The following is an 11,779-nucleotide window of genomic DNA, read 5'->3' on the forward strand; positions in this document are numbered from 1 at the left end:
CTTGTTCTTCTACTTTATTTATATATATTTCTTTTTAGATATTGATATGGCTTTATATTTTCATTGTCTTTCTGATATTCTTTGTAAAACTGACTCCAAGAGCAACGCACAAAAATTCCAACACACCTGTACGGTCCTGTAACTGTGCAAATGGCAATATCTGTCTGTCTATCTATCTATCTGTCTGTCTTTCTGTCTACCTGTCTATCTATCTGTCTACCTACCTACATTACTGTATTCAGAAAGCCAAATGTGATGGCGTGGCGCTGTTTGTGGTGACAGTGGGCGAGCGCTACGACCGGGCGCAGGTGGAGGATCTGGCCAGTGCGCCCGTAGCACAGCACCTGATCCACCTGGACAGACTGAAGGCCGACGAGCAGAGCTACGCCCAGCGCTTCTTCAGAGTCTTCCTCTCCGCCCTCAGCAGTGAGAACACACACACACACACACACACACACACACACACACACACACACACACACACACACACACACACACACACACACACACACACACACACACACAGCTAAATACTGTACTTGTGTGTGTATGGAGTAGTTTGTGGTGAAGTTGAAGATCTAACTTGTTGAATGTATTTGTGTTTATTTCAGAGGAAATGAACACGTATCCTCCTCCTTCTTTCAAACGGACCTGTGACCAGCTGAGAGGCCAAGACGGAGGACAAATATTCATATCTGGGTAACTTAAACTGCAGAATTACTGGACATACTACCATAATACTAGTCACACATACTGTGTACTTAGTGCTGCAGAACTGATAAAACACAAGTCAATCAATCAATCAGTCGTTAGAAAACAACCATTTTGATAAGTCAGTTGTCATTTACAATATTTAAGATACATAAAAACATTTGGTAACATTTTACTTGAAGGTATCTACATAAGAGTGTCATAATTTCACTTTTTTCCATTAAAAGGGGCGCCCGGTTAGCTCAGCTGGTAGAGCAGGCGCCCATATATAGAGGTCTACTCCTCGACGCAGCGGGCCGGGTTTGACTCTGACCTGCAGCCCTTTGCTGCATACTTGTTGAAGTACTTGTACTTTACTTGAGTCTTTTCTTTTCATGCCACTTTCTACTTCTACTCCGCTACATTTCAGAGAGAAATATTTTACTTTTTACTCCACTACATTCATCTGTTCTAGCTTTAGTTACTAGTTACTTTAGTTACTAGTTACTTTAGTTACTGCGCTACATTCCTCTGTTCCAGCTTTAGTTACTAGTTACTTTAGTTACTAGTTACTTTAGTTACTAGTTACATTAGTTACTCCGCTACATTCATCTGTTCCAGCTTTAGTTACTAGTTACTTTAGTTACTCCGCTACATTCATCTGTTCTAGCTTTAGTTACTAGTTACTTTAGTTACTCCGCTACATTCATCTGTTCCAGCTTTAGTTACTAGTTACTTTAGTTACTCCGCTACATTCCTCTGTTCCAGCTTTAGTTACTAGTTACTTTAGTTACACCGCTACATTCCTCTATTCCAGCTTTAGTTACTAGTTACTTTAGTTACTCCGCTACATTCATCTGTTCCAGCTTTAGTTACTAGTTACTTTAGTTACTCCGCTACATTCATCTGTTCCAGCTTTAGTTACTAGTTACTTTAGTTACTCTAGTTACTCCGCTACATTCATCTGTTCCAGCTTTAGTTACTAGTTACTTTAGTTACTCCACTACATTCATCTGTTCCAGCTTTAGTTACTAGTTACTTTAGTTACTCCACTACATTCATCTGTTCCAGCTTTAGTTACTAGTTACTTTAGTTACTCCGCTACATTCATCTGTTCCAGCTTTAGTTACTAGTTACTTTAGTTACTCCACTACATTCATCTGTTCCAGCTTTAGTTACTAGTTACTTTAGTTACTCCACTACATTCATCTGTTCCAGCTTTAGTTACTAGTTATACAAGTTCTTCTTGTATAACTACTAGTGCTGTCAAACGATTAAAATATTTAATCGCAATTAATCGCATTAATGTCACAGTTAACTCGCACAATAAAAAGTTGAAAAAGGAGCACAAAACGGCGAAAACAACCACTGGATGGGAAAAGGGTATTTTACAATAACTTTGAATGCACCACGAGGCTGGCGAGGCGAGGCTGAGTCTGTTTTTCAGACAGCGGCAGCTACAGTCTGGTGTTAGAAACCTCTCCAGTGAAATACAGTCACACTTTACACCGTTAGGCTGTCAGCATTTTAACTGTGTTTACTCCAGCTGCTAGCTAACGGTGGGCTAACGTTAGCTGCTGCTAAGTGTAGTGTTGACTAGCATCCGGAGCTACACGGTTCACGTGGATGACATTTTCCCATTCAAAACGGTGGTATGTACTACTCTTTGGCCGGCTTGCAAGCCCAAACAAGTGTCTGTTGTTCTGTGTCCGGTCTAGCCAGATCCGGTGTGGTGTTGTAGTTTTTCTAACGTTACTAGTTGTTGCAACAGCATGTGAATAAAACTACAAAGTTTGCCAGGCCAAAAAGAACGTTAATCTTTTTGACGGCGTTAAAATGGGTTTGCGTTAACGCCGTTGATAACGTGTTTAACTGACAGCACTGATAACTACATTTTCCTGATGATAAAATAACATTTTCTCTTTTACTTGTAACAGAGTATTTTTACAGTGTAGTATTAGTACTTTTACTGAAGTAGAGGATCTGAATACTTCTTCCACCACAGTTAATAAGACTGTAAATGATTGTGAATCAGGGATGTTTTGTCTCCCGTTGTCTAGTCAGGGGACGGCAGTGGTGGACGAGGAGGAGTTTGGGGAGGAGGAGGAGGAGACGTTTCAGGAGCAGACGAGGGGACAGACTCAGACCGGCCAGCTGGACATCCTCGACACCCTGACCAGAGGAGACGGACAGACATTTGTTGGACAGTCTCACGGTAGCCCACAGAGCACAGTCCACACACACACACACACACACACACACACACACACAGTTATTAACAGTGTAGTCTCGGGAGAAAAACCTGCTCTGGTTTATTGGCATTTCTTTAAACCAATCACAATCCTCTTGGGCGGGGCTAAGCTCCGGACGGAGCCACGGTGCCTCTGCTAAATAGTCTCAGGAAGGAACTTGTTTGCGCGTTGAAAAGTTATTTTATCTACATTGCTATGTTTTGGTAAAAATACTAATCTGTTGCTACGTTTCCCCCTCTCATTCCCCCTGCTCTGGCGTTTCCTCCTCTCATTCCCCCTGCTCTACGTTTCCCCCTCTCATTCCCCCTGCTCTATGTTTCCCCCTCTCATTCCCCCTGCTCTACGTTTCCCCCTCTCATTCCCCCTGCTCTACGTTTCCCCCTCTCATTCCCCCTGCTCTGGCGTTTCCCCCCTCTCATTCCCCCCTGCTCTGGCGTTTCCCCCCTCTCATTCCCCCCTGCTCTGCGTTTCCCCCTCTCATTCCCCCCTGCTCTGGCGTTTCCCCCTCTCATTCCCCCCTGCTCTGGCGTTTCCCCCCCTCTCATTCCCCCCTGCTCTGGCGTTTCCCCCTCTCATTCCCCCCTGCTCTGGCGTTTCCCCCCTCTCATTCCCCCCCTGCTCTGGCGTTTCCCCCCTCTCATTCCCCCCTGCTCTGGCGTTTCCTCCTCTCATTCCCCCCTGCTCTGGCGTTTCCCCCCTCTCATTCCCCCCTGCTCTGGCGTTTCCTCCCTCTCATTCCCCCCCCCCTGCTCTGGCGTTTCCCCCCTCTCATTCCCCCCTGCTCTGGCGTTTCCCTCCCTCTCATTTCCCCCTGCTCTGGCGTTTCCTCCCTCTCATTCCCCCTGCTCTGGCGTTTCCTCCCTCTCATTCCCCCTGCTCTGGTGTTTCCCCTCTCATTCCCCCTGCTCTAGCGTTTCCCTCCTCTCATTCCCCCTGCTCTGACGTCCCCCCTCTCATTCCCCCTGCTCTGGCGTTTCCTCCCTCTCATTCCCCCTGCTCTGGCGTTTCCCTCCCTCTCATTCCCCCCTGCTCTGGCGTTTCCCCCCTCTCATTCCCCCCTGCTCTGGCGTTTCCTCCCTCTCATTCCCCCCTGCTCTGGCGTTTCCTCCTCTCATTCCCCCTGCTCTGGCGTTTCCCCCCCTCTCATTCCCCCCTGCTCTGGCGTTTCCTCCTCTCATTCCCCCCTGCTCTGGCGTTTCCTCCTCTCATTCCCCCTGCTCTGGCGTTTCCTCCTCTCATTCCCCCTGCTCTGGTGTTTCCCCCTCTCATTCCCCCTGCTCTGGCGTTTCCGAGCCCCTAAACTGGAGACATTTGGAAACTCTTCTGACCCGTTTTGGTTTGGAATCTTGGGGTTGTGTTTCAGTCTCAACAGCCCCAAACGGAGACCTTTGGCAACATCGACACTGACGCCAACGTTTCTCCTCCTGATTGGGTCTTATCGGTCACGACGTCTCGTTCTCTGAGACTTAAAGCTACTAATGTTACCATGACAACTACCAGCAGGGGGCGGAGCCTCCACGCTGGCTCCTGTCTATGCCCAGTATACCAGACTGTTGATGAGATATGAGGTTTGGGCGTGTTACTTCTACCGGAGCTGGCTCAAAATTCTGCTTAAAAACCAAAACGTAGCGATGTAAATCTAGCCTAAGTCGTGCATGCAAATGCCGATTTAAATGTAGGACTTTAAAGACTTTTTCGACATACTATACTATGACTTTATCTTTTGGACATACTATAACTTTTTTTTACCACTTCTTTCGACATACTATAATGACTTCTTTTGACCTTTGTCGACATACTATACTATGACTTTTTCCTGCATACTATTATGTCCTGTAGTGGGTATCAGGACATAAACATAAACCAGATGTAATTGGTATTTTAAAAGGATATTTATTTAGAACAAGGCAAACAGAACTCACAACAGAACAATGGGCCAATGGGTGCTGTGGAAATTAACAAAGGAATCTAACAAAAGGAGATCCTCAAAAGGAAGACTACTACTCCAGCTACAGGAAAACAAAAACACAATGCACACAGCACCCCTGAACCTAGTGTAACTAGACAAGACCAAGAGCGATATCAGTTTTGAAGCTCAAAACCCTGGCCCACTTCCTCACACACACACACACACATACAACAACGAGACAAGCTAATCAGGTCTGACCGCTGCCTTGAAATGCAAGTCAATCAGCGTCACCATCGCAGGGAACCCCAGGAACTAGGCGGGACTTCCCTTAGCCCACCGGTCCGTAGCATGGAATGGCACAGCCTGCTCCGCATCTCAGATTAAACACAATCACAGTGAAATACACACAGCGGCACGTACTATACTATGACTTTATTTCGATATACTATGACTTTTTTTTTCAACCTATTTTAATGACTTTTTTTTTTTTTTCAACATACTATGACTTTTTTCGACTTTGACTTTTTCTACACACTATACTTTGACTTTTCGACGGTCAATGGGCCGCTCTCTCACGTCTCTCTATTTGTCCCCTTGCAGGATTAATAAAGTATAAAGTCTTTTTCTTCCACAGTAAACTGCTGAGTTTCTTCTGTTTGTTTTACTACTACTGTTACTGCTGCTTTAACAACACTAAAAACTGCATCTGCTACTCTAACAATACATAAGGTTCTGTTATTATTTGGTCCAGTTTTCCATAGTTTACTTTTTGTATCGTTAGTTGAAAAAAAGTCATAGTATAGTGTGTCGAAAAAAGTCTGTGGCCGGGTTGGCTCAGTGGTAGAGCAGGCGCACATATACTGAGAGGCTTATGCCTTGACGCAGAGGTCCAGGGTTTGAGTCCGACCTGTGATGATTTCCTGCATGTCTTCCCCCCCCCCTCCACCTAGCTGTCCTCACTATCCATTAAAGGCAGAAAAGCCCAAAATAAATAAAGTCATAGTACAGTATGTCAAAAAAGTCATAACTAAGTTACTGAATGTATGCTTTGACTTCTTTCTTTAACAGCACAGCCTGTTGATTGCATCTCTTTTACATGTTATTTTTCACCTGCATTTTATCTTAATCTTGTCTTAACACTTCCAAGTCTGTTTGGTTAATGTTGTCTAGATGTAGACGTCTACATTTAATTGCCATCTGACTGCATGTGTTCTCCTGGAGCAGCAACTCCGAAAGAGGAACGGTTTTTTTTTCTTTCCTGCCGTTTACAGCGTTCTCACTCAATACTGGAAGAATTTCAAAGATTCTTGTTCACATCAGTCACTTAGACACCAGTGCATGGGACAATAGGGTACAGGTTGAAAAATACCCAAATAACCCTTTAACTTTTCTATTCATACGTGTCATCCCCCCTCTCTCTCTCCCCATGTTCCTGTCTCTCTTCGGTTGTTCTCAATAAAAAGGAAAACCCTAAAAGTGATACCCTAAGTGACTGATGGGAACAACAGTCTTTGACATCGGTCCAGTATTTAGGGAGATCGCTGCAGTCGGCAGCGGAGAAACAAGCTACAATGGGGTTATTGTGCAGATTGTATTTACGTTTATAAAAATGCTTGTTTTGCCACTGACAGACTCAGATTAATATTCTAAGTGTCTGACAACATTATGGAAAGGATTTCTAAGGAGGTCGACCTTTCTGTTAAAGATTAAGATCCTTTTTTTAAACATAAAAACATCCGCGAGATTGCGTTTGCTAAACCCACCAGACTCCATGTAAATAATCAGTCATTTAAGCATCGTAAAACACACTTCATTCAAAGTCGACAGAAACAACATGAAACTATGAAAAGCCGTTTTGGGTCGTCTTTCCACTTTTCCAACCATCACAGCTCTAGTTTTGGTTGAAATAAACACATAGTTTACAGATTTACATGTGGAAATATGCTGGCTCTATACACGCTAAAAGTATTGATTTTTTAAATGGAGTCTGGTGGGTTTAGCGCTAGCGACCGCAGAGCTGTTTCTGGTTAAACAGAAAGGTCTCAAAGAGGTTTTAAAAGGTCTATCTCTGTAGGGATCCTTTCATAATGTTGTCAGACACTTAGAATAATGATCTGAGTCTGTCAGCGGCAAAAAACAGAACTTTTATTGGACCAAATTGACGATGCACATTTGCCCCGTAGGGTGCAGGTTTACTGATTAGGCTGCTGTTGTCGAGCTGCTGCCCCAGAGGATTGTTCCTAGTGTGTGTAGTAAATGTGTGTGTTCTGCTTTCAGCCCAGTGTCTGCTGCATGCTGATACTGGTATCCATTGTGGGGACTATGTCCAAGTGTGGTTCTTTGACAAAGTCATCGGTGCATGCTCTCCCTTCTGGTATGGCGGTTGCGGCGGTAACGCCAACCGCTTTAACACAGAAAATGAATGTGTCCGGACATGTGGCGCCCATAGTAAGTCCTGACTGAACTAAACTGAAACCGTCAATGTTTCTATAGACTGCCTCTTTTACTGACGCTCAGGAGGAATGTTTGGTATCAACAATGTCTCGTTTCTTTTCTCCATCTTCGTCTTATAACTAATGTTTTGTCCGTTTGTAATCCTTGCTCTCCGTTTCATATCGGTGACGGCAGGGCTGCACAATATATCGTTGTTGCAATATGAAGTGGTGCAATATACACATCAAGGATGGACATATCGCGAAAGACACTCAGAGATTCGTTGTTGTTGTTTGATGGAAATATGAGTAGAAAACTGGACTTTAAACTGTAACTGTCACTCTTCTTTGAGTGCTGCCCAGTGGTGAGGATTAGCCCACTAATGTATTGTAGTGGGTATACTGTACTGTATAGCATAGTGGGGGGTCTGGGTGTCCTCCCCCAGGGAAGCTTTGAGCATCGACGACTTCATTTTTTTGTATTCTGATACACATTTATGCACCAATTTACAGATGATAATTCAAAATATATTAAAAATATAATAGAAAGTATGTCGTTGCGTGTCATTGGGCATTTTTAAGTGGGTATATGGAAATCCTGGAGCTTTCTTAGTGGGTCTACTGCGTATACCTGCGTATCACGTAGACTACACCACTGGTGGTGCCTTTTATGTTCAACTCAATGTTTAATTTGTTCAATAAAAGAGCAGAACTGATAACACTTAAATATATCTGTATTTATCGCAAGTAATGTCGTTATTGCGATATTTTCCTCATATTGTGCAGCCCTAGCTGGCACTTTAAATGAAGGAAGGTAAATGAAAATAGTAACCGATAGAAACGATCGCTGGACATTTAAAAGTACAATAACTTACTAATCTTTTACCTTTTCTCAAGAATTACAACATCCAATGCAGTATGGAGCAGCTGCTTTAAGAGTAACAATGCCAACAGTACCAAATGTAAAACTAAAATCCTTTAGAGGCTGATTATTTCACCCCAATATACATACATGCAGGATTTTGGCAGCTAATCCTAATCTACCTAAATCTTTACCGTTTTAACCGGTTCAGATCCACCTCTTTCTGCTTGATTTTCGTCTATTTCCCTTAAGGGAAAAGCTTCTAACAGAAGAACTGCAAGGCCAAAATGCATGTATGAGGCTTCATTTGAAACCTCAATTCTTCTAGTTTCTGGAAATGTGCTCCATTAGCATGTGATTAAAACACAACATACACTACAGCAGTTCAAACATGGTTCAAAATAGTTATTTTGGTCCCGTCTAAAAAAACATACTTTGTGCCACACTATGCAGAACACAACACATACCTATTAGACCTTGTCAACAAGACCTCTAGTCCTAACCTCATGGGAGCTAACAGGTTAACAGAATGAATACTGAGTGACGTCGTTGAATAAATACCTAAATCTTCTGGTTGTCTGTCGTCTCCGACAGATCTGAACATCCTGCCAATTCCAGAGCTGGCCGGCTTCGCCTCTAAAGGTAAAAACCTTTTCTTTTTTTTTTTTAAAAAGGACCATACTGTGTTTTAGCTCATTAACTACAAATAATGTATTCGTGACAGTCCTGATGAGCATTTTCCATTTTGTGATTGATTTTCAGTTTCCTGGAAGAAGGATCATGCATAGACAATACACTTGCACAGCAAAGTATTGTGATGGGAAGTGTTTACTTAAGAGTAAAGTGTTTTGACAAGAAGTCTCTGGAAGCTTATTTTCACAGCAAGGAAATAAAAACCCAACTGATAAGATGATGTGGAAAATGCTCACAAGGAATAGAAAAATACAAGATTAGTGGTCAATTGGATAAAACAGGCAGGACGCCTTAAAGTCCCAGTGTGTAACGTGTTCAGTTGTTCATTATCAACATCTGTGTTGCTCGTTCACAAACTTGTCCTTTTTCATGAATATTTACCTCCACCATCAATTCCAAGTATTCCTTCTGGCTTGACATTTTACGTTTGCATGAACTGGGGTAGACGCTCCATATTCATGCTCCATCTTGGAATACGTTAGCCGGTAAGGGACATACAGGACATACTGCTCCGCCTTTCACGTTTTCACTGTCACATGATAAACTCACCGTCCGTTCCCGGCCCTTTTTGGAGCGTGAAGGCTACCGTAGCTGTAATACGTACTTTGAACTGAGTGGTGTGAGAGAGTTGATTGATATATGATCTCAACGCTAGATGGGAGACATTCCCACACGTTGGACCTTTAAAAGATGAAGACTGGAGCTGTGTTTGAAACCGTTCCCTCACTCACTCACTGTTCCCTATATAGTGTTTATTAAATAGTAGGGCTGTCAGCAATTTTTTTTTTATCGTATTAATCGCGTGCCGCCATTTATTAATTTATTTTCACTTCCCTCGTCTTTGCGTCGTGCCTAACAGGATACTATTTTGCCGTACTTCCTCCTAACACATCCTGCTGCTGCAGGAATAGCAACGCAGATTTCGGTGCCTCATTCTGGTGCCTCATTCTGGTGCCACTGATATGTCTGCTCTTCTCTCTGCTGCTCTGAAACAGACGTTACAGGAAACCCAAACACCGCTGCACGTGACGCTAGTTAACACTATACTCGACGGCAGCTAACGTTAGCCTACCGCTAGCTAGTTAACATTATACTCAACAGCAGCTGACATTAGCCTACCGCTAGCTAGTTAACACTATACTCGACAGCAGCTAACGTTAGCCTACCGCTAGCTAGTTAACACTATACTCGACAGCAGCTAACGTTAGCCTACCGCTAGCTAGTTAACACTATACTCGACAGCAGCTAACGTTAGCCTACCGCTAGCTAGTTAACACTATACTCGACAGCAGCTAACGTTAGCCTACCGCTAGCTAGTTAACACTATACTCGACAGCAGCTAACGTTACGAATGAAGTTCATAAAGTCACTTTCTTTGCATTCATTTGATTCCCAGTCAAGATCCTCTGGTAAGAACGGCTTTCCATTGTTAATATGGACTTAAAAACTGTCTGAAATGCAAAATAATAGCATTTAATCATGTGATAAAACATGCGATTAATAGCGATTAACTACCGAACGTCAACGATTAATCGCGATTAAGAAAATTTAATCGTTTGACGGCCCTAATAAATAGTGATAGTGAACGACCAAACCAGATTTGGGACACTACACTGAAAACATGGCTGCGTCAGCATCATGTAAACAAACCCAAACTAAAAAAAGACTTTTGATACGTCTCTGAAACAAGCCGAGCACTCAGGAGAATAGTATCAGGTTGTATATTATATTATGTTGCATAATAGGCGTAATGTACAGGGGGGGGGGGGGTAATCAGAACTGGTGCGGCGTTGCATTGTGGGAATACGGGAGTAAAATGTAGGGTACACCGTATGTACACTCAGATCAGCTGTGCATTGTTGGTATCCTGTGACTATATAGTGAATGACATTAACCACGGAGAATTTGAACACCACCACAACACCTTCTATCTCCTAGAAATCATTAGTGGGTGAGTCTGAAATGCTGAGTGATGCCTACCACTGTAACGTCTCTTCATCCAGACAGCTGTTTCCTCAGCCAGGACCAGGGCGGCTGCCAGAACTACACCATGATGTGGTTCTTTGACACCGAGCAGAGGGAATGCTCTCGCTTCTGGTACGGCGGCTGCGGCGGCAACGAAAACCGCTTCAAGACCCAAGACGAGTGCGAGAACCTCTGTCTGACCAAGAGTCAATGAGGAGGAACGTCTCCGGATCACCACTGTACACCGAAACCTTGAAACGACACACACACATGCATCTTCCAGGGAAAACACCAAAGAGACTTTATGAATTATTACAAAAAAAAACAACCTAATTCACAGCTGAGGGTATTCTGGGACATTTAAACTGCTAACTAGTTTTTAAAAAACGCCTTCAGGGAGAGTTGTTGAAACAGTTTCGGTTTGTGTTCTTTCTTGAACTTGCATGTTTATCTCAGAGCTCTTTAACCCTTCACCATTTTGCAATAGAAAACTGTTGAACTGCTGGAAATCGAGTAAGTGACAGATGCTCATTAGATTATGTTTAACACTCCTTTACAGACGGCTTTTTCTACACGTCAGGTGCCACGTTCATGAAGCCAGCGGAGGCGGATTATGAATGAATGTTTGGAGGAATCACATCAACATTAGAGTGGGTTTCCATAGCTGATCAGACACGTTTGATTTGACTCACATGCGGCTGTTTTTCCATCCAGCTGCTGAAAGACAAACAGAGTGCAAAGAAAGCTGCAGAACCTTATTATCTTGTAATCTTAGGATTTCAATTCTCTCCACTGTTGTCTGATAGATCTGAAAATGTTATTTCATGATCATCAGCTCCGGCTTGTAATTCAGACACTTTTTAGATGACACATTTTTTTAGACATTACACACACAGACACACACACACACAGAGACACACACACACACAGAGAGAGACACACACAGACGCAGAGACACACAGTGACACAGACACAC

General features: G+C 43.2%; 1 protein-coding gene across 2 annotated transcripts in view; it reads left to right on the plus strand.

Annotated features, from left to right (window-relative positions):
* LOC144519093 (collagen alpha-6(VI) chain-like) overlaps positions 1-11,261 on the plus strand; it is an 88,856-nt gene extending 77,595 nt beyond the window's left edge. Inside the window, exons 40-45 of one of the 2 annotated variants that reach the window (XM_078251986.1) lie at positions 243-426; positions 612-699; positions 2,751-2,905; positions 7,129-7,299; positions 8,740-8,787; positions 10,842-11,261. In XM_078251986.1, coding sequence (XP_078108112.1) covers positions 243-426; positions 612-699; positions 2,751-2,905; positions 7,129-7,299; positions 8,740-8,787; positions 10,842-11,017 — 822 coding nt within the window. In that variant the 3' untranslated portion in view covers positions 11,018-11,261. The remainder of the gene's footprint in view (positions 1-242; positions 427-611; positions 700-2,750; positions 2,906-7,128; positions 7,300-8,739; positions 8,788-10,841) is intronic. The other variant, XM_078251987.1, reaches the window with a different exon arrangement.
* The last annotated feature ends 518 nt before the right edge of the window (positions 11,262-11,779 follow it).

This window comes from Sander vitreus, chromosome 6, assembly GCF_031162955.1.
Source record: "Sander vitreus isolate 19-12246 chromosome 6, sanVit1, whole genome shotgun sequence".
Taxonomy (NCBI): domain Eukaryota; kingdom Metazoa; phylum Chordata; class Actinopteri; order Perciformes; family Percidae; genus Sander; species Sander vitreus.